Source organism: Mauremys mutica, chromosome 2 (genome assembly GCF_020497125.1).
Source record: "Mauremys mutica isolate MM-2020 ecotype Southern chromosome 2, ASM2049712v1, whole genome shotgun sequence".
NCBI lineage: Eukaryota > Metazoa > Chordata > Testudines > Geoemydidae > Mauremys > Mauremys mutica.
In genome coordinates, this window is record NC_059073.1 from 45,471,774 (window position 1) to 45,494,792 (window position 23,019).

A 23,019-nucleotide genomic window follows, 5' to 3' on the forward strand; every position below is an offset into this window, starting at 1 on the left:
AGACTGGGGCATTGATAAGAATCATGAAGAGTGGAAACTGGGCCTGCCTAGGTTAAGCAAATGGGACTAAGATGAAGAGCGGGGGTTAGGGTAGAGATAGGACAGGGACAGGTTAGAGGGGATGGAGCAGAAGGGGTCACACTTAGGGGGAAGATGCACAAGAGTCTGTGCCCACTAGAGAACACTCCCCTCCAGAGCCCGGGATGGAGCTGAAGATGGTTCTTCAAGTGATTGCACATGTCCATTCCACTTCAGGTGTGTGTGTGTGTGCGTGCGTGCAGTGCACTAATCAGAGATTTTTCCCTCAGTGTTACCTGTCGGTGTGGTGCATGTGCCCTCTGCTGCTTTGTGCTGCTCCATGATGGTATAAAGGGTGGAGTCATCTTAGACCATCCTCAGTTCCTTCTTGCCACCTGTGGTTGGTAGTTGGAGCATGTTGGCTTGCTTCCAGGGCTGGCCTTAGGGAAAATAGCATCTTGGGCAAACTTGTATTTTGGTGCCCCTGGTCCCTGTGGGCTCCCCAGGCTCCCCAACCCCTAAACTATGTTCCCTTTGTCTGTCTATATCCCTGTGCCCCCCTCCTGTGTCCCAACCCCTGCACTCTCCCTCTTGCACCCCTGCACCCCTCTACTCTGCTCCCTGGGGAAACTGACCTGGATGCACAGAGCAGCTGGCATTGCCGCTCGCTCCCCCCTTGAACGCTGCTCCTTCGCTCTCTCCTGGGGGGGTTGTGAGGGAGGGAGCAAGGAGTGACATCAGGGCTCCCTGCATCCATGTCACTTTCTCCATCTGGGGAGAGCAGGAGAGCAGCAGCTCTGCCAAAGGGGGAAAAAAACATAGTAGGAGACATCTACCTCTTCAGTTTTCATCTGTGGCAGGTTCCTGGAGGCAGTCTAGAAATTCCAAGCAGTATGTTTGACTACCTTGTCAAGGATAGAGTACCAGATCCACTCTTGCACGTTTCTCCTTCATTTTTTTTCTGACTGGCTATCCCACTTCCTATCTTCTTGGTCCCATGTTACCACAGATTGATGTGTTCTAAGTATTGTGGAGCAGGGATACATCTAGCACTTTATTTCCATCCTTCCCTTCCACTCCCTAACCCATTCCTCTTAAGAGACCACTCTCACAAGGCTATTCTCCTCCAGGAGATCCAGTCTTCCATTTATAAAAACGGCCAAGAGTTCTGTGGGATCTTCTAGCCTAACAAATGTATTGGAGCATGAGCTTTCTTGGGTGAATACCCACTTCGTTGGATACGTTCACCCACGAAAGCTTATGCTCCAATACGTTTGTTAGTCTATAAGGTGCCACAGAACTCTTCGCTGCTTTTACAGATCCAAACTAACACGGCTACCCCTCTAATACTAGTCTTCCATTTGGGAGCTATAGAGAAGGTTCCCCCGTGTAGACAACGGACTCACCCCTGCTGCACCTCCTGCTGGTGACTTCTGGGAATTGGCTCGATTTCCAGCCTACAGAGTGCCCTCTGCAGGCCGGTGATCCACCTATCCTCTGTCCCCCATGTCCCTCCCGGACCCGGTGCCCTTGTACCTGGAGTGCTGCCCCCTGGCAGTAACCCCTTTCTCTCAGAGTCTCCCCCTCCCTGGGGAACCCCCACCCACTATCCCCACCTCGCCTCAGTGTATGGCTACTGCCAGTCATTGTTTAGCCCCCATGCCCTGGGGCAGACTGCAGTATCAGCCTACTCATCACTGGCAAAGTTAGGTTTGGACCTGCTGCCGTGCCTACCCCTGGGCTGCCCTCTGCGACCCCCAGTACCTGTTGCCTTCTGCTAGGCTGTAGCCTGGGGCTTTCCAGGCTGGCGCTCCACTGCCTTTCCCCAGCCCTGCTCCACTCAGGTACCCTGTCTCTAGCTCCCTACAGCCAGAGGGAGACTGGCTGGGCACAGCCTCTTATAGGGGCCAGCTGGGACTGATTGGAACATGGCCACAGCTGAGCCTACTTTCCCCAATCAGCCCAGGCTTCTTGCCCCAGCCACAGCCCTCTCCTGGGCTGTTTTAAGCCCTTCAGGGCAGGAGCAGGGGACCACCCTGCTTACACCCGTCTTCACTGAAGGAAAGGTTTCTATTCACATTACTTCTTGATTCCAAAGGCAAAAGAAGGATTCAGACCCATCTCAGGTCTGCAAAATCTGAACAAATATATAAAGAAAACAAGATTTCATATGGTCACCCTGACCTCCATCGTCCCCTCCCTGGAACCTGGCAACTGGTACGCTGCCCTCAGCTTGAAGGATGCGTATTTCCGTGTGGCTGTTCATCAAAGCCACAAGAGATTCCTACTGTTTCTAGTCAACAACATGTATTTGCCGTTTACAGTTCTAGTCTTCAGCCTGTCTGTTGCTCTGCAACTATTTACAGAATGCATGGTGGTTGCTGCATTCCTAAGGAAAGCAGGGATACACGTATTTTCTTGCCTGAATGACTGGCTGATATGAGATCGATCCATGCTCCAAGTAGAAGTCAGTCACACCAGAATCTGATCCTTCTTCTTTGAGTGCTTGTTTTTGTCCATTCCAGGTCAGGTGTGTGTGCGCCATGTGCCCTGGTGCCAGAGATTTTTCCCCCTGTGGTATCCATACGGCTGGCTCTAGCATCCCGGGAGCCCTACACTCATGCACCGGTATAAGAGGCGCCACCAATCCCGCGCCCTTCCAATTCCTTCTTACCGCTCGTGACAGTTGCTGGTACAGTGTTCTCTTCCTTGTATTTGCAAGCCTTTTCCAGTGGTTGCTGAACTGTGTTGTTGTAAATAGTCTTAGTTTTAGAGTGAGTTAGTGAAATATAGTAGTTCCCTGAGGGGACATCATCCCAGAGACAGGGCATTCCCTGGTCCCCGGGGTTCAAACCATGTTCTGCCTGTAGTAAGCGCATGCTGGTGAGCAATCCCTATTTGAGCTGCCTTGGGGAGGTTCACATCAAGAACAAGTGCAAAATTTGCCAGGGTTTCAGGCCACACCTAGAAAGACAGGGACATTTGTCTAAAGGCCTTGCTCATTGCAGATGCACTTAGACTGGCTTTGGAACCGAGCTGGTTGGACTCGGCACCAAGCACGTCAGCTTCGGTGTGCAGCACTCCTCTGGGACCATGTCCCCTTCAACACCACTCTACATCCCCAGCACCAAGAAAGCAGCACAAGAAACACACCAAAAAGAGGGCACTTCCAGGTGCCCAATAGAGAAAAGAGGGGCAGAGCTGATAAGTCGAGACCCATCCTGGGCCATTCGTCCTCCCCACAGAGGCATTCGACTGTGGAGCTGACTCCACCTGCAGCGCCTAGCCTGACCCAGGACCCGCCCCTCACTCCTGGGAGCGGCCGGGGTACATCGCACTTGAGAGCCCCCTCCACGCTGGAAGCTTTCCAAGCGGCAAGGGACCTTATGGCTTTGCCAGTGCCTCCCACACCCCGGGACCGCCCGCCTCCGTAGAACCAATGGCAATCGCATCCAGAGGGAAGCCTGCTATGGAACCTCTGCAACGGTCCCCAACCCGGTGCCAGTCTCCATCATCATGCTGGTGTCTGGCATCGAAGCATCTGTGTCCAGCGGCCCAACACTGGTCATCAGAGCCCTGGTACCAGACACTGGGGTCCTGGCACTGATCACCAGCTACTCATAGCCATTCTTCAGCCAAGTAATCGATCCCCAGCCCTACACCATTCACCGGTTCCCCATCATAGCCAGTAGGAGGGAACGGCAATGGCTCTGCCTTGCTCATCGGAGGAGTCCCCCCCCATCAGATTCTGTAGGGAATCTGCTCCCCGACAAAAGAGGTGCCTCCACCCAGCCTATGCACTGGATTTCAGTGCTGGACCATGTATGGAAGTATGGCCTCCGGGGCAGTGGCCCATCCATTGATAACGCTGGAACCTGTGGGGGTTCCCTGTGGTGCTCAGGCTGTTCTCTCACCCTCAGTCTTTCGCGATCTCCGAGAGATAGACTGCAGCCCCACCACACCCAGTTCCAGGGCTGGGCTCGGACTCCAACCATGGTACCAAGACCCCGGTGGTACCTCTGATAGATATTGCTTTGGAGGCAGTAGAGGATTCAGCTCCTTCAGTACCAGTGGCATCCTCCTCCTCATCCCCAGATGAGCCAATCACAGGTTCCGCTAACCTACTGCCTCTGGACAATTTTAGGGCCTATCAAGAGTTCCTTAAAAGTTTTGCCACCAATCTGGGCCTGGAGGCATAAGAGTTGAAAGAGCCCACAGACAGACTATTTGATATTCTGGCTGCCACTGCTCCCTCTAAAGTGGCCTTACCAGTGCATGATGAGGTAGTTAAGTTGGTAAAGGCACTGTGGCAGACCCCATCATCTCTGCCCCGACCTCTAAAAGGGTGGAGAAAAAATACTATGTTCCCACCAAGGGATGCAAATATATGTATTTGCACTCCACCCCCGAGTTCTTTGGTGGTTTCCGCTGCTAACGAGCGGGATAGACAGGGCCAAACAAGCACTACCCCAAAGAACAAGGATGCTAAACACCTAGATCTATTTGGTAGGAAGGTTTATTACACTGCTAGCCTCCAACTTTGTATCTCTCATCAGCAGGTGCCGCTGGGGAGATAAGAGTTCAATGTCCATGATTCATTGGGAAAATTTAAGGACTCCCTGCAGCAAGAGTCATGGAGGAAGGAAAGGTGGCGGCCAGAACATCCCTCCAGGCTGTCTTAAATGCAACAGATTTGGCAGCCAAGACAATGGCATCGGTGGTCACTATGAGGCGTAGTTTGTGGCTGCAGTCATCAGGACTGTCCCAAGAGGTTCAGCAGTTGGTGCAGGATCTCCTATTTGAGGGAACCTTGTTATTCTCAGACCAGATGGACACCAAACTGGACAGCCTCAAGGATTCCAGGGCCATGCTGTGGTCTTAAGACTTTTATAAACTGTCGACCTCCAGGAAGCACTTCAGACCACAAGAACCACCCAGGTTCTTGGGGCCACCCAGACATGAGCCAGAGAAGAAGAAAAGGTTATAGGCGCCACCAGCCAGCCATCCTCTACCACCACTCAGCAGGGCACTAGCTGGTTCCTGAGCAGAAATAGACAGGCGTTTTGAAGGCATGCTCGGGGAAAACTTACCGGTCTCCCTCCTGGATCCATTCCCCATTTTATTTTTAAACCGCCTTTCGACATACCTCTCTGCTTGGTCGTCAATTACATTGAACCACTGGGTACTTATACCATGGCATAGGGCTACATCCTTCTGTGTGTCTCTATCCATCTACTGTACCCCCCTTCCCTGTCTCTCTTCAGGGACCCTTCTCATGAGCAAGTTCTTGTCCAGGAAGTATCAGTCCTCCTGCAGGCAGGGCTGTGAAGGTAGTTCCTCCAGAACTGAGAGGGAAGGGATTTTACTCCTGTTACTTCTTGATTCCCAAGGTGAAAGGGGACCTCTGGCCTATCCTAGACCTGCCTCACCTCAACAAGTATCTCAAGAAACTGAGGTTCTACATGGTCTCCTTGGCCTCCATTATTCATAGAATCAAAGAATAGAATCATAGACTATCAGGGTTGGAAGAGACCTCAGAGGTCATCTAGTCCAACCCCTTGCTCAAAGCAGGACCAATCCCCAACTAAATCATCCAAATCCAAATAATCATTATTCCCTTCCTGGATCCAGTAGATTGGTACTCTGCCCTCAATTTAAAGGATGTGTACTTCCACATCTCGATCTTCCGCAGTGGGCCACACCCACTACCAATTTACGGTGCTCCCATTTGGCATGTTGGTGGCTCTGTAAGTTTTCACAAAGTGAATGGCGGTAGTCACAGCCTACCTCAGCCCTTTGAGGCATATAGATTTACCCGTACCTTGATGATTGGTTGATATGAGGCCGCTCATGAGCTCAAGTTCAGCATAGCATCAGTGCAGTGTGAGCCACCTGCTGGGTGCTGGGCCTCTTAATAAAGGAGCAAAAGTCGATGTTGGTCCTGGTGCAGAAAATAGAATTCATAGGAGCAGTGCTTGATGCCTCTCAAGCCTGGGCATTTCTCCCGTAGACCAGATACCGAGCTATGGTTGACCTAATCACCCCAGGCATTGGGCAACCCATTGACGACCGCTCGTGTCTGTCTACTGCTGTTGGGACACATGGCAGCATGTACCTATGTGGTACAGTACGCATGGCTACATCTCAGACTGCTTCAGATGTGGCTTGCCTCAGTTTACTCCATGAACAGGCACCGTTTGGACTCGGTTCTTACCATCCCACTGCCAGTCCTGGCATCCCTGATGTGGTGGTTGGGCCTGGCCTCAGTTATGTCTGGAGTACCCTTCGCATCCCCATGGTGCACAATAACATTGGCGTCCGACACATCGGATCTAGGGTAATGGCCTCACCTTGATGATTTCAGGAACCAAGGTCTCTGGTAGCAGAACAAGCTATCCCTACACATAAATGTAAAGGAGCTCAGGACAATACGCTTGGCCTGCAAATATTCCTTGCCCAACCCACCTGTCGTCAAAGAGGGAGGCTCCAGGCCAAGGTCCTCTGCCAGGAAGCTCTCGGGTTATGGGATTTCTGCGTGAAATATTCCATTCACCTGGAGGCATCTCATCTCCCTGGGCAGCGGAATGTATTGGCAGATCACCTCAGGATGCCTTTTTTCTCTCACCATGAGTGGTCTCTCCACCTGAGGTGGGGAACTACCCAGGTGGACCTATTCGCCCCCACACAAAACACAAAATGTCCTCGCTTTTGCATGAGGCATGGTCAAGACAAAGATTCCCTGTGCAATGTCTTTCTACAGTCATGGTCAGACGGCCTGCTGCATGCCATCCCTCCAATACCCCAAGTTCACAAAGTCCTTCTGAAGTTTAAGGGGGACAAAGCGAAGGTTATCATTATTGCATCAGCATGGCCTCATCAGTCTTGGTTTGGCATGCTTCTAGATCTCGCAGTCAAAGCCCCATTGACACTCCTGCCCAGACCTGACTTGATTTCACTGGATCATGGGCGACTGCTCCATCCGAACCTCGCCTGCCTGAATCCAGAGGAGAGAGCATGGTTGGAGCAAGTCCAACAGGTTTTGCTAGACAGCAGAAAGCCCTTTACTAGAGCCACCTACCTGGCCAAGTGTAATTGCTTCATATGCTGGGCAGCCGAGAGGAGCCTTTGCCCCACTCAGGCGTCCTTGCAGTCCATCCTAGACTAGTATCTCCTTCACCTGAAGCACCAAGGTTTGTCATGGTCATCAATTAAGGTCCACTTAACAGCCATCTCGGTGTTCCATTCTCCAAGGGAGATCGGTCTTCGCCCATGAGATGAAAAGCAGGTTCATCAGGGGTCTGGAAAGTCTCTACCTGCAAGTTCGTGACCCACTTTTTCCTTGGGGTCTGATCCAGGCTCACAAGGTCTCCCTTCGAGCCCCTGGCATCTTGCTCCCTGCTGCTCTTCTTGTGGAAGGTTGCTTTCCTGGTGGCAATTACTTTGGCCAGAAGGAGTTTGGAACTTCAGGCCTTGACCTAGGAGCCCCTTTATACTGTTTTCTTCAAAGATAGGGTTCAGCTACGTCCTCACCCAGCATTTCTATGGAAGGTGGTGTGTCAGTTTCATAGTAACCAAGACCTTTTTCTGCCCATCTTCTTTCTGAAACCACACAGGTCAGAGGAGGAAAGGCGTCTGCATTTTCTGAACATTAGAAGGGCCCTAGCCTTTCATATTGACAAGACAAAACCCTTCTGCAAATCCATGCAACTTTTTGTTGCTGTTGAAGATAGAATGAAAGGCCTCCTGGTGTCATTCCAGGGGATCTCGTCCTGGATCACAGCCTGCATCCAGGCTTGCTGCGAACAGGCGAAGGTCCCACTTCCAGCCTCTTGAAAGCCCATTCTACAAGAGCGCAAGCATCTTCAGCTGCATTCCTTATGCAGATACTTTCCACCTTCCAATTACAGGCCACTCAGTATTTTCTAATCTTATGTCACTTAAATTCTTAAAGGGTCTGGACAGGTTATATCTCCGTGTCTGAATCCCTTCCTCCCTGGGACTTAAATCTGGTGCTAAGAAGGTTGATGGGTCTGCCTCTTGAACCGATGGCTACCTGCTCTTTATTTCATCATCTGTCTATGAAAGCACTGTTTTTGGTAACTATTATCTCCTTGAGAAGGGTGGTGGAGTTATGAGCATTGGTAGCTGACCCCCAGTTTGCAGTTTTTTATAAGGACAAAATTTACTTATGCCTACATTCGAAATTCCAGACTAAAGTAATATCAGCGTTCCACTTCAATCAAGCCATATACTTATCAACTTTCTTTCTTAAGCTCCATTATTATAAGGATGAGGAGAGACTATACTTTGGATGTTAGGAGGTGTTGGCTTTTTACTTGGACAGATCTGGGTCTTTTAGATTGTCATCCCAGCTTTTCTTGTCAGTTGCAGACAGGATGAAAGGCTTTCCAGTCTTGACGCAGAGGATTTACTCATGGATTTCGTCTTGCATACATCTTTGCTAACATTGCTGATGTATCCCCTGCAAGCAGAATGGTAGCACACTCTACAAGATCTCAAGCAACTTCCACATTTTTTTTTGGATCAAGTTCCTACAACAGACCCTTGTAAAGCTGCAACTTGGTCATCAGTACAGACCTTTACAACTCACTATGCTTTATCTCAGTATTCCAGAGATGATGCCAAGTTTGGACAAGTAGTCCTTCAGTCACTGTTCAGGTAGGTTCTGGAACCTGTCTCCAGATTTTGCTGCTTGTGAGTCACCTGAAGTGAAATGAACATGTGCAATTACTCGAAGAAAAGAATGGTTACTAATGTGTTCTGTAACTGTGTTGTTCTTTGAGATGTGTAGCATATGTCCATTCCAAGACTCCCTCTCTTCTCTCCTCCATATCAGACTCTAGCCAGTATGAAGGAACTGGGGGATGGTCGGGTAGGCATTGCCCTTTATTCCATCATGCAGTAGCACAAGGCAGCAGCAGCAGCAAAGACATGGCCCCCATGACAGGTACTGCTAAGGGAAAATCTCTGACTCTAGTGCAGAGGGTGTGCACACGCTTGAATGGACATATGCAATGCATCTGTAACTGTTCTTTGGGAATAGGTTAGTAACCATTTTTTCCTGAGTGTCACCATTCCTTTGCTGTTAGAAAATATCTGTGAAACCCACTGGCAAAGTGTCTCATCCCCCGTTAATGCTGATCTACAGAGGATGGAAACCAGCTATGGCCATCAGTTACTCCATTAGCTGAAGTTGCAGAGATCTGTGCCTCTGTTTTGCATCTGTAAAATGGGGATAATAATAGCCCTTCATCTCACAGGGATGTTGTGAAAATAAATTAACCGATACTTGTGAGCACTGAAATATTGTACAATGAGCGCCATAGAAAAGCCAGTGAAGAAAATTAATAATTCTTTCATCAGATAAGAATTTGAATAATGTGAAATAAATAAGGCATGGGGTTCCACATTGAATAATGAGGAGAAAACAAGATATTCAGTAGCTGCACATTAAGTGAACATGATCCATCCTGTGCATTGATTAAGTCAAGGGACCTGTGGAAAAAATAATATGCGATCATGTAATTAAAGATTATATCATAATGCATAGGCACAAGAGGACTGAATTAAGGTTGCACAAGCAACCTTAATTCTGGCATTTCCCAATGTTTGAATGCTTGACCTTGCAACATTAACAGTAAAATTCTTTTAACAGATGATGTGCATGTGCACGTGTGTTAGCCAAAAGGGCTCGTTTCCCCCTGGAGCTTACCTAATTACACCAAGGAGGCACGGAGACAGGAAGACGAGTACCACACCCTTTATTGATCGGTCAGCTGAGCGGGTGTTCTCGTCCCGGCTAGTGCCAGAGAGAGACACACCTTTCATGGCCAAGCGGCCTACCTTTATAGCCGGTAACAAACAACTTAGCCTACGTTTGTCTACGTCATTTGGTTGACCTATAGACCCTGTACATGTATCTATTAGGGGATAATTGGATATGCAGGATACATATATCATTTTGTGGGGGCTACAAGATACATACAGCTGTTGAGGATACATTTGTCATTCTGAAGGGGAAACAAGATACACCCGTCGACCCTTTGTGCTATATACTTTGGAAACATTCATGGGAACACAGCTGCATATACTGGGGAGCCAACATATACTTGGGGAGCCAAATAAAACTGATAAGCAAAATAGCTGACATAGGTAAATACACGGCCTTCAGTCTAATAAGTTCTGTAAGCTTTCCAACACGGTTTGGGCAAGCATAGTGTTGCCGGCCCAAAAGGCCTGAGGCAGCAAACAGTGATTCGTTGCCCGGAGTGCCTCGCTCCAATTAGACACACCAGGGTGGAGAAGCAAAAAAAGTTTATTTGAGATCTCAAAGCGCAGGATGCTTGGAGGAACACACCTCAGATCAAGCACACCCCAGACAAACAGCTCTCTGTCTTTATACATGATCTTAGCTAAGCATGTCTATTACCCCCAATGCCCAGCTCCCCCCTCCGCCCCCCTCTTCTCCCTCCTTTTCAGTTCCCATACAGCAAATACATTATGAAGCAGCAATTACTCTAAACAGGTTAGATCATACTTGGCAAAAAAATATATTATCTCGTTAGTAACTTTTCTTGACCGGTCATTCTGTTTCACTCCCTTTAGCCAGGTGCAAGCAGGCTGTATAATTGCCTCCTGGTACTGATAACTAGTTGCCACACATTCCATTCTTTCCATCTAGCCTGTGGAGTTAATTAAAGTCTAAACATGGACGCGGTTCGGACAAGCAGAGGCCTAATACAGGGAGCCTTCATTGGCACTGTCATTTTCCACCCCTCTGTCAACACTGGGTCATGCCTGGTGCCACCAACAATAGCATAACTTTGGTTCACTCAGGCCTAATACAAAAAGGCTTCATTAGTACTATGATTTTCCAACACGTGCGTAAAATAAATAAGTTGAATAAGTTGGCCACCTGGCAAGATAGTATTAAAGTCCTCCAGGGCCTTGCAGTACTCTGCAGTCTGCAAATATTTTCATCTGGATTGTACTTCCCTGCTTCAAACTATGGTCCAGTCCACAAAACTACTAAAACAGAGAACTCTGTGGGGAAGGTAGGGGAATTAAAAAGTTATGGTTGGGGCAGTCCTCTTATGTTGGGAACAACTGTCAGTGAATTGGGTTGCTTACTATTTGAATTCATTTTAGTAAAATCTTTGTCTGCATTTGCAGACGTACTAGTATTCAGCACAGTCTTAGATGATAAAATGTGTCCCTGACACCAATGTTTTTATGATAAATTACTGTACTGCTTAGATCAATATAGCTTTTAAAAAAGGCTGTTTGTAAATCCATTTTTAAGATGCAAAAATGAGTACTGTACTAAAAATAATTTTAGTAAAAGTCCAGGAATTATTTTAAGTATCTGTTTTAACTTATTTTGTTATTTTAATCCTTAAAATGCAAACAAACCCTGTAAAGAGTATATAACAGGTCTTTGGGTGGCAAATTTAAAACTGTTTTATGCTGTAAAGAGACAAATGAGATAGTCCTTAATACTATTGAAAAAATAAATAAAAAGGCAACTAGGTAAGTAGGACTAAAGCCACCTGTGGAACAAATGTCAGTGGAAGAATTTACATTCATGTAAAAGGTAGTAGAGGGATTTGATTCCTTGGAAATTGCACTGGAAACCTGACTCTGTTGGTTGAAAGCTGCTACACCTTCATCTGTGTATGCCTCCATATATTAGGGGTCAGTTCAGCTCCAAAAATGGCCAGGACTGATGCAAAATAAAGCCTGTCCAATGGAGCTTGAGTCTGTGTTTTCCTGCAGAAGTTCATGTTTGTGAATTTGCGTTGGAGCCCCTGTAATTTAAAACTGCTTCCATTTTCCTACGGTCTAGACAAGCAAGGACAGCACAGTAACCACTATTTACCCTCCACAGGAATGAATTTCCCCCCTCTGGCACAGTGTGCTTTCCAGGTACAAGTTACAACTTATTCACCAGCTTTGTTGAGTTTTGGCCCTAAACATAATTTTTCTGCTTGAACTACTGAATGGATTACATTTATGTAAATCATATTTATGTAACTTGATTTGGAAATGTTACGCCTTCCCCTCCAGTAATGTCATCAGCCAATCTGTAAGTAATCATTCCTTCATAACACATGAAAATGCTAAAGAAGTGCCTTCTTCCAGGGTAATCTCATGAATTTTAAACAGGCATGTTTAAATTATTTAGATAGCCTAGGAATAGTTTGTGTTTCCTACCCACTGCAGAGGATAAAATATGTTTTGTTAATAAATGCTCTTTAAAATACAGAATAGAAACATTAATGGACCATTGTTGGTTCTCTGAGTCAATATTATTCAAGCCAATCGAAGGTTAGCACTGGCAAAAAAATAAAATAAAGAAATAAATAATTCCAAACAAGTAAGTAAATCAGGTTTTCCTCAGATATGAGTTAAAATAGATGTTAATAACAAGTATGCATAATCTTAATAAACCTCTATTTGCCTACTTCCTCTTTGCTTCACTTCTGTTGGGTTTCTGGAAACTATGAAGACTTGTCTTTTTGTAAATCACAAATAGTCCTGCTTTTTAATAGTTTTTTTGTGGCGGGAACCCCCCCCCCAAATCCCTCCAAAAAGTTGCAATAAATAGCACATCTTCAGAGAATGCCAAGTGGTATATTTGCAATGTGGCATATGAGGATTTAGCTGCATGCCTCCCATTAACATTTAATGTGAATTACATGATGAAATCCCTATGAAATGCTTTGAAAAATGACCCCTTTGACTGTGGTACAATTCACTTGTGATTATTAAATATAACTATTTTGTCTTACTAAAATGTATGTAGTGATTAAGTTTATTGGGTGTTTTGCTATTTTAATAAGTAGAAAAAAAATGAACAGAAATCAAATAATTCTAAATATGCATTTTACAATAACATACAAAATACCGTACATGGCATTCAAGTGTATATTACTTTCTGAAGTCTTACCTGCATTTAATTTGTGTCTGAACATTTTGGTTTTTTTATTTACATAAAGATGTTAGAATTGATTTCAGTGTGTTCTAACATCTTAGAAAACGTTATAAACAGTCAACTTGGATGGCATTTGAATGAATTCAACATTTTACTTAGGTAATCTGGTCTAGTGCACCATCTGATGCCTGCCAGCATTCCAGAATTGTCAATGATGTTGCTGTTGCCTTTGATGATGGGACATGCATAACTATTTCTGTGGATTTATCAGAAGCTTTCAACTTAGTTCATTAATTTTTTACTGTGAATGGTGGAGTCAGTTGGTTTTCCTAGACAGAGAGGTTTAAGAACATTTTTTCCACTTAGAAGCTATGTTTTGGAAGTCTTCTCTACCTATCATCCCTCCATTAAAGCACTATCCTTAAGAGCTAAATATTTTGCTAAGAGGTGAGGTTACATTGCAGTCATTTCACAACTTTTATAGTTAAGGCCATCACCACTTTCCTATTCTTATGATACACATATGCATACACACACAAAACTGCATTAAAAGAACATTATTAAGATGGCAAAGTCAAGCACTCACGCATTCGGAAATATCAGAATTAAGGGTGCCTGTGTAACTTTAATTTTGCCCTGTGGTGTATAAGCATTATAAAACAGTCTTTAATTACATGATCACATACTATTTTTCCACAGAACCCCTGCTTCAGTCAGTGCACAGGCTAGATGGTGATCATGTAGCAAGCAGCTATACAATATTTTATTTTTTCCTCATTCATAGGAAATGAATAAAATTCCAGCATTGTAGAACTGGAAGAAACCTTGAGAAGTCTTCTAGTCCAGTCCCCTGCACTCAAGACAGGACTAATTATTATTTTAGTATTATCCCTGACAAGTCTTTGTCTAACCTCTTCCTAAAAATCTCCAATGATGGAGATTTTTCAATGTCCAATTGTTCAATGTGTGGCCCTATGTCTTATTTGTTACACATTTTCGGTACTGGCCTGCAGACAGAACTATTAATTTCCTCATAATTTTTTTTTATGGCACTCATCACTAGACTATCGGAGTTCTTCACAAATATTGTGTTTATTTCCACTATACCATTGTGAGATTCATAGATTATAAGGCAAAAAGGGACCATTGCAATCATCTTGTCTGATTGCCTGTATAACACAGGCCACATGACTGCCCTGAATTAATTCCTGTTTGAACTAAAGCATATTTTTTAGAAAAACTAGCAATCTTGATTAAAAATATCCAGTGCTGGAGAAGCCCCCCCCCCCCCCAGTCCTTGGTAACTTGCGTGAGTGGTTACTCACTGTTAAAAATGTGTGCTTTATTTCTAGCCTGGATTTAGAATTAAGGTAACACTATCTTTCCATCATAATGTTGGGTTTAGGTATTCCTGGATCTCAGATCAGCATGTGATTTTAAATATAATATATACACATTCCAGAATACCTAGCTACAGTGCAAAGAGCTGTTCTCTGAATTTATGTACTATTTTTCATTCGCTCTCTTAACTATTCTGATTGCTAGTATGAAATTGAACTAAAATAAAACTTCTGTTGATCCTCAGAAGACATAAAGAGCCACGGTCTCTGCTGAACATATGTTCTAAGAATGTATACGGGAATGGATTTAATTTCAGATGCCAATATACAAACGTGGCATTTCATTGTAGAGATGGATCAGTATCCAAGCCCTAGGTCCAAATTCAGTTGTATGCTGGGATGTTCAAATATTCTGAACTAAATTTTGGCTTCATCTGTCCTTTTTTATCATCATGTGTGGCAGAATTAGAAGCAGATTTCTTATTCTTTTGAACGGCAATACTTGCACTTAAACAATGTTTTATCGGGAGATTTCAAAGCACTTTACAGAGGGTAGATATCTTTATGTAAATTTTACAGATGAGGGAAACTAAAGCATAGAGGAGTCAAATGACTTGAGTTAAGATCAAACCGTGTGTGTTGGCAAAGCCAGGATCCTGACCTAGTCTTGTACTGTCCACTGGAGCGTGCTGCATTCCTTATGGGAATTTCACATTTAAGCTGCTGTACAGTGCTGCAGATTAATGTGGGAATGCATATTTTATTTAAATTTTGCATTCTTTCAGATTTCCTTTTACTTTTCTGTGCAGATTTAATCAGTATCTACGTCTAAACCTGTTCTGCAGAAACTGGTCACACTAATTTGCAACTGCAGCATTTATTTTCTTTTTCCTCCCACATCCCCATTTTCTGTAAATCATCAACTCCATCACGTTACAGGAATTCATTCTCACATGGAGCAAGCATTTGCTGAAATCTTGAAATTTAAGGGCTTACTGTCTCACCTATTGTAAATACCCACTTTTATGGTCTCTGCATTTTAACCTTTGGACCATAACACTTCAGCTGTATTCTCTCACTTTAGTAAGAAGGAACACATCACCAGCAACAGCTTCTTAGTGGTCATGAAGAGTTTAGTTTTATAAAGTGGGCTTTTTGTTTGTTGAGAGAGAAATGAGTGTACACAGATGATTCCCTGTCTCTCTTTGTTTATAGTATGCACATATTTCTGTTAGTCTGTGTGCAGGATAATAACCAGAAGCAACAACAGAGCTTACAATGTACAAGTGTAGCTTCATTTCTAAGACGTCAGCAAAAGCAACTGTATTTGAATGCCTTCAGCTAGCAGTAATTTCACTGTCCAAACTGCTGCTCTGTAGTCTGCTCCCAAACACTGCCCTTAGCAGCTGTATGGAGTGCGTCAGCCTTACACCAAATGATTTAAACATTGAGCTAGGTAAGGGGTCGGCAACCTACGGCACGTGTGCCAAACGTGGCACGCGAGCTGATTTTTGATGGCATGCGGGGTGGGCCGCCGCTCTGGGGTTCCCGCTGTTGGCCCCTTGCCAGCCGGGGTCCCGCCACCGGTCCCACTCAGCGCCCACTGCTGGCCTGGGGGAAGGAACCCCAGGCTGGCAGTGGGCTGAGACCCTGGCTGGCAGGAGCCAGTGGCCGAAACCGCGGGGCGGGCTGAGCCACGCTGACTACTTCTGGCCACTGATAGGTCTCTAGTACTTTTTGCAAAAGTGCAAGGATTTATTCATGTGTCTTAGTCAAATTACCACACTCCACCTACATTAAATTCTCCCTGTATTTTCAGATGGAAAAGAGGAGGGTTTTTTTTGGCTTTGGGATTGTTGTTTTTTTGCTTCTAGTCATTGTGTAGCATTGCAGTGTACTCTTAAATAGCTGATTTGTTGCACCTTCCAGGTGGAAGCTTTCTACGGTGGATCCATGTGTATGTATTAAGCATGCGGATTCACCCGTGGAGTCCCATTTACTTCCAAAAAAACCCCAAAAAACAAAAAAAAAACCCGAGTACTTGTGGCACCTTAGAGACTAACAAATTTATTTCAGCATAAGCTTTCGTGGGCTACAGCTCACTTCTTCGGGTGCATAGAATGGAACACACAGAAGGTATTTATACATACAGAGAACATGAAAAGGTGGAAGTAGCCATGCCAACTGTAAGAGGCCAATCAACTAAGATGAGCTATCATCAGCAGGAGAAGAAAAACCTTTGAAGTGATAATCAAGGTGACCCATAGAAGGTGTGAGGAGAATTTAACATGGGGAAATAGATTCAATTAGTGTAATGACCCAACCATTCCCAGTCTCTGTTTAAACCTAAGTTAATTGTATCTAATTTGCATATTAATTCAAGTTCAGCGGTCTCTCTTGGGAGTCTGTTTTTGAAGTTTTCCAAAAAAACTTCAAAAACAGACTCCCAAGAGACTGCTGAACTTGAATTAATATGCAAATTAGATACAATTAACTTAGGTTTAAACAGAGACTGGGAATGGTTGGGTCATTACACTAATTGAATCTATTTCCCCATGTTAAGTTCTCCTCACACCTTCTATGGGTCACCTTGATTATCACTTCAAAGGTTTTTCTTCTCCTGCTGATGATAGCTCATCTCAATTGATTGGCCTCTTACAGTTGGCATGGTTACTTCCACCTTTTCATGTTCTCTGTATGTATAAATACCTTCTTTCTGTGTGTTCCATTCTATGCACCCGAAGAAGTGAGCTGTAGCCCACGAAAGTTTTATGCTGAAATAAATTTGTTAGTCTCTAAGGTGCCACAAGTTCTCCTGTTCTTTTTGCGGATACAGACTAACACGGCTGCTACTCTGAAACCTGCCATTTACTTCAGGGACTCTGCGCGCGCACACACAAAGCTCCACGGGAATGGTTCCCTCTACAGGATTGGAGCAGAAATTTGTAAAGTCCTGTGGCATGAAAATCTCTATCAATAAATAAAATATCTTGTATTTATATCGTTTTATTAACAATAAAGTTAACATTCATCTGATATTTTACTTTAATTTGTAGGCAGTTCATATAATCATGTTTTGCATTTTTTTTAAACAATTACCATTAGAAGTGATGTTCAGGTTATTTGATTTCCTTTTTTCACCTGTCATTATTATAGGTGGAATTTTATATTTGCTGCTTCTGATCTAAGTATAAACACCTAAAAAGAGTTAGTTTTTTGTATGAGCAGTCTTTTAGTGTCAAATCTGTGTAGTGCTGAATCCAGATGGAGTCAAAGGAGCAAGCTGATTAAGCCTTGACCAGCATGCAAGGGTATTTTAATGAAAATTAGCCTGATTTTCACTTTGATGTTGTGCACATGTGCTGTACTAAAAAGGAATGTTTCAGATTTTCCTTCAAATAATTCTGCAGACTTGCTCTACTATTACTTAACTCATACCAGACTGGTAACTCATGGAAGGCATGTGATCTTTGTCTTTATTCAATAGTATAGACAACTGTTGTTTGCAATATTGAGAATCCTTAAAGTTATTAACCTAATTATATTTGGCTAATATTTGCATTGATTATAGATATAAGTAGCTGCAATTCTGCCAAATGTATGACTATTTATAGATAGAAACATTTGGTTTGCTGCAATCTCAAGTCATGCTGCTGTTTTTCAGGATTTTAGGATAGCGGATGGTTTTTAATATATTACAAAGAAAGTGGGTGAAATATTCTTTCAACTGGAAATGTAAAAGTTTTTTTTTCTAACTGTTTTTTCAAGTTTTTTAAAGCTACAGTAATAGTTATTGTGAATGCACTCTTTTGGCTTTAGTTGTGGATCTATTCACTTGCCTCCCCTTCTGCATTGAATTCTAAGTTCCCATCTTTACTTTCAAGGCATTGCTCATCTCCTCCTCATCTGAGTCCATACTCTCATTTCCTTCTTCTTCTCACCACTTTGTTGTTTCAAAAACTTTCTTTTTATCCCTTACCCACTGTCTCCTCCTTCCATTCCACACCAGGAACTACCTCTTTTTCATGGACTAAATAACTTCCCTTCTACTTGAAAATCTTTCCTTAAAGCATATATTTTCCACACAGTATTTCATAAAATTAGTGCTCCTTTGAGCTTGCATCCCTGTCCATTGTTTTAAGCCTGAATTATGATGTCTCTGTCTCAATTGGATTGTAAGTTACTCAGAACAGGAACCATGCCAACTTATGTTTCTATAGCAGGAAATGCACAGACTGCACTTGATTGATGATAGTGTTGGGTTTTTTAAAAATAGTTTTCTACATCAACAGAGATCTTTTAATATTCTTAGTTATCTTCCTTCTTTTTAGACCCAGTGCATGTACCAACACCAGAAATAGCAAGACACAAGAAAGTGGAAGACGAACCTGACTGCCTTGCAAAATACTTCAGTGTTGTGTGGTGTAAAGCTTCAAAGAAAAAACACAAGAAGTGGGAAGGTGATGCTGTTCTTATTGCAAAAGGAAAGTCTGTGATACTGAAAGATATGGAAGGCAAAGACATTGGAAGAGGTATTATAGATTTATATATAGTTGTTGCTTAAACATTGGCCTAAAAATAATGTGTGTGTTGAATGGGAGCAAAAAACTCCAAGGGGAGCAGTGGGGACAAAAAACCTAACTGGCTTCAAGACTGAGCTTGATACGTTTATGGAGGGAATGGTAAGATGAGACTGCCTACAATGGTATGTAGCTGATTTGTGACTACAAGCAGCAAATAACTTCAACGGCCATTGATGGGAACTAGATGGGAAGGGCTCTGAGTTACTATAGAGAATTCCTGCACTTAGGACGGAAGAATCCCATGCACTGCTACAGACTAGGGACCGAGTGGCTAGGCTGCATTTCTGCAGAAAAGGGCCTAGGGGTTACAGTGGATGAGAAGCTGTATATGAGTCAACAGTGTGCCCTTGTTGCCAAGAAGGCTAAGAGCATTTTGTGCTGTGTAAGTAGGAGCAGTGCCAGCAGATCGAGGGACGTGATCATTCCCCTCTATTCAGCATTAGTGAGGCCTCATCTGGAGTACTGTGTCCAGTTTTGGGCCCCACACTACAAGAAGGATGTGGAAAAATTTGAAAGAGTCTAGCGGAGGGCAACAAAAATGATTAGGGGGATGGAGCACGTGACTTATGAGAAGAGGCTGAGGGAACTGGGCTTATTTAGTCTGCAGAGTATCAGAGGGGTAGCCGTGTTAGTCTGGATCTGTAAAAGCAACAAAGAATCCTGTGGCACCTTATAGACTAACAGACGTTTTGCAGCATGAGCTTTCGTGGGTGAATACCCACTTCTTCAGATGCAAGTGGTGGAAATTTCCAGGGGCAGGTTTATATATGCAAGCAAGAAGCAAGCTAGAGATAACGAGGTTAGATCAATCAGGGAGGATGGGGCCCTGTTCTAGCAGTTGAGGTGTGAAAACCAAGGGAGGAGAAACTGGTTCTGTAATTGGCAAGCCATTCACAGTCTTTGTTTAATCCTGAGCTGATGGTGTCAAATTTGCAGATGAACTGGAGCTCAGCAGTTTCTCTTTGAAGTCTGGTCCTGGTTGCTGAGCTCTGTGCCTTTATCCTCAGACACAACTATTTCAAATTTGATGACAATATATATCTCCAGATCAGTGGCACCGCTATGGGCACCCGCATGGCCCCACAATATGCCAATATTTTTATGGCTGACCTGGAACAACGCTTCCTCAGCTCCCGTCCACTCACGCCCCTTCTCTACCTACGCTACATTGATGACATCTTCATCATCTGGACCCATGGGAAGGAGACTCTGGAAAAATTCCACCACGATTTCAACAGCTTCCACCCCACCATCAACCTCAGCCTGGACCAATCTACACGGGAGGTCCACTTCCTAGACACTACGGTGCAAATAATTGATGGTCACATTAACACCACCCTATACCGAAAACCTACCGACCGCTATGCCTACCTTCATGCCTCCAGCTTCCATCCCGGGCACACCACAAGATCCATTGTCTACAGCCAAGCACTGAGGTACAACCGCATCTGCTCTAACCCCACAGACAGAGACCAACACCTACAAAATCTCCACCAAGCATTCTCAAAACTACAGTACCCGCCCGAGGAAATAAGGAGACAGATCAACAGAGCCAGACGTGTACCCAGAAGCCTCCTACTGCAAGACAAACCCAAGAAAGAAACCAACAGGACTCCACTGGCCATCACATACAGTCCCCAGCTCAAACCCCTCCAGCGCATCATCAGGGATCTACAACCCATCCTGGAGAATGATCCCACACTTTCACAGGCCTTGGGTGGCAGGCCAGTCCTCGCCCACAGACAACCTGCCAACCTGAAGCATATTCTCACCAGTAACTGCACACCGCACCATAGTAACTCTAGCTCAGGAACCAACCCATGCAACAAACCTCGATGCCAACTCTGCCCACATATCTACACCAGCAACACCATCACAGGACCTAACCAGATCAGCCACACCATCACTGGTTCATTCACCTGCACGTCCACCAATGTAATATATGCCATCATATGCCAGCAGTGCCCCTCTGCTATGTACATCGGCCAAACTGGACAGTCTCTAAGGAAAAGGATAAATGGACACAAATCAGATATTAGGAATGGCAATATACAAAAACCTGTAGGAGAACACTTCAACCTCCCTGGCCACACAATAGCAGATCTTAAGGTGGCCATCCTGCAGCAAAAAAACTTCAGGACCAGACTTCAAAGAGAAACTGCTGAGCTCCAGTTCATCTGCAAATTTGACACCATCAGCTCAGGATTAAACAAAGACTGTGAATGGCTTGCCAATTACAGAACCAGTTTCTCCTCCCTTGGTTTTCACACCTCAACTGCTAGAACAGGGCCCCATCCTCCCTGATTGATCTAACCTCGTTATCTCTAGCTTGCTTCTTGCTTGCATATATAAACCTGCCCCTGGAAATTTCCACCACTTGCATCTGAAGAAGTGGGTATTCACCCACGAAAGCTCATGCTGCAAAACGTCTGTTAGTCTATAAGGTGCCACAGGATTCTTTGTTGCTTTTAGTCTGCAGAAGAGAAGAAAGAGGGAGGAATTTAATAGCTGCTTTCAACTACCTGAAAGGGGTTCCAAAGAGGATGGATCTAGACTGTTCTTAGTGATAGCAGATGACAGAACAAGGAGTACTGGTCTCAAGTTGCAGTGGGGGAGGTTTAGGTTGGATATTAGGAAAAACTTTTTTACTAGGAGGGTGGTGAAGCATTGGAATGGGTTACCTAGGGAGGTGGTGGAAACTCCATCCATAGAGGTTTTTAAGGTCAAGCTTGACAAAACGCTGGTTATGATGATTTAGTTGGGGATTAGTCCTGTTTTGAGCAGGGGGTTGGACTAGATGACCTCCTGAGGTCCCTTCAAACCCTGATATTCTATTATTCTGTGATTCTTTCTCAGGTATTTGGCTGGTGGGTCTTGCTCACATGCTCAAGGTCTTACTCATTGCCATTGTTGGGGTTGGAAAGGAATTTTCCCCTAAGTCAAATTGGCAGAGACCTTGGGTTTTTTTTTTGCCTTCCTCTGCAGAATGTGGCATGGGTCACTTGCAGATTTAACTAGTGTAAATGGCGGATTCTCTGTAACTTGAAGTCTTTAAATAATGATTTGAGGACATCCGTAATTCAGCCAGAGGCTGGGGTCTATTACAGCAGTTGGGTGGGTGAGGTTCTGTGGCCTGCAGTGTGCAAGATATCAGATTAGATGATCATGATGGTCCCTTCTGATCTTAGTCTATGAATGAAGTGAAATGAAGCTGTTAATAAATTGTGTAAATTAGCAATGACCAAACTGTGGTCTGTGGCCCACTGGTCAGAATGGGAGAAAAATAATTATTACACAGAAACCCAGGACAAGTAGAAATGTTTTTGGGGCAAGTAAAAGGATCACGTTTCGTGCCCACCAGGCAAAAAGTACAGGGGAAAATGGGGCAGACTGAGTTATATCAGGGGCAAAAGCATTGCGCCGCCAGTCCGGGAGAGGGGCTAGAAAAGAAGGGCCGAGCAGATCAGTAGAGCTGCCAAAAGGGAGGAGCTGGGCCTTGTTGACATCAGCCACACAAATAATGCCCCGGAGAAGTGGGTTTGCATCAGGGACAAATTCATAGCTGAGCAGGCAGACCTAAGGCTGAACCTCCATTTGAATGTGTTACTTGTTAATGTTCTAATCAGAGGTCTGGTTACTGGGAGAGATTGGAACTGCGTTTTTCAGCTACAGAGAAGTAACTGCTTTCAGAGTAGCAGCCGTGTTAGTCTGTATCCGCAAAAAGAACAGGAGTACTTGTGGCACCTTAGAGACTAACAAATTTATTTGAGCATAAGCTTTCGTGGGCTACAGCCCACTTCATATGCATCCGATGAAGTGGGCTGTAGCCAACGAAAGCTTATGCTCAAATAAATTTGTTAGTCTCTAAGGTGCCACAAGTACTCCTGTTCTTTTTTTAGTGAAGAAACTATAAATATTGCCTTTGCCCGAAACGCAAGCCAGAGTTGATGGTGCTGCAATTTTTAGTCTTGCAATCATAGTAGCAGCTACTGTACGATATATTTTGATTAAGATGAAAAAATAAGGCTTGTAAGCTATAGGTTGCAGTTAACTCAAAAACTTTGCCTGAAAGACAAGCAACAATTTAAGTTGTCAGCAAAGCCAAAGTAGATTATTTAGTAAG

General features: G+C 44.4%; 1 protein-coding gene across 9 annotated transcripts in view; it reads left to right on the forward strand.

The window, feature by feature from the left end:
• Positions 1-23,019, forward strand: part of RAD54B (RAD54 homolog B) — a 131,012-nt gene that overhangs the window by 51,481 nt on the left and 56,512 nt on the right. For all 9 annotated transcript variants that reach the window (XM_045007509.1, XM_045007501.1, XM_045007502.1 and 6 more), the window contains one exon: positions 18,645-18,845. In XM_045007509.1, coding sequence (XP_044863444.1) covers positions 18,645-18,845 — 201 coding nt within the window. The remainder of the gene's footprint in view (positions 1-18,644; positions 18,846-23,019) is intronic.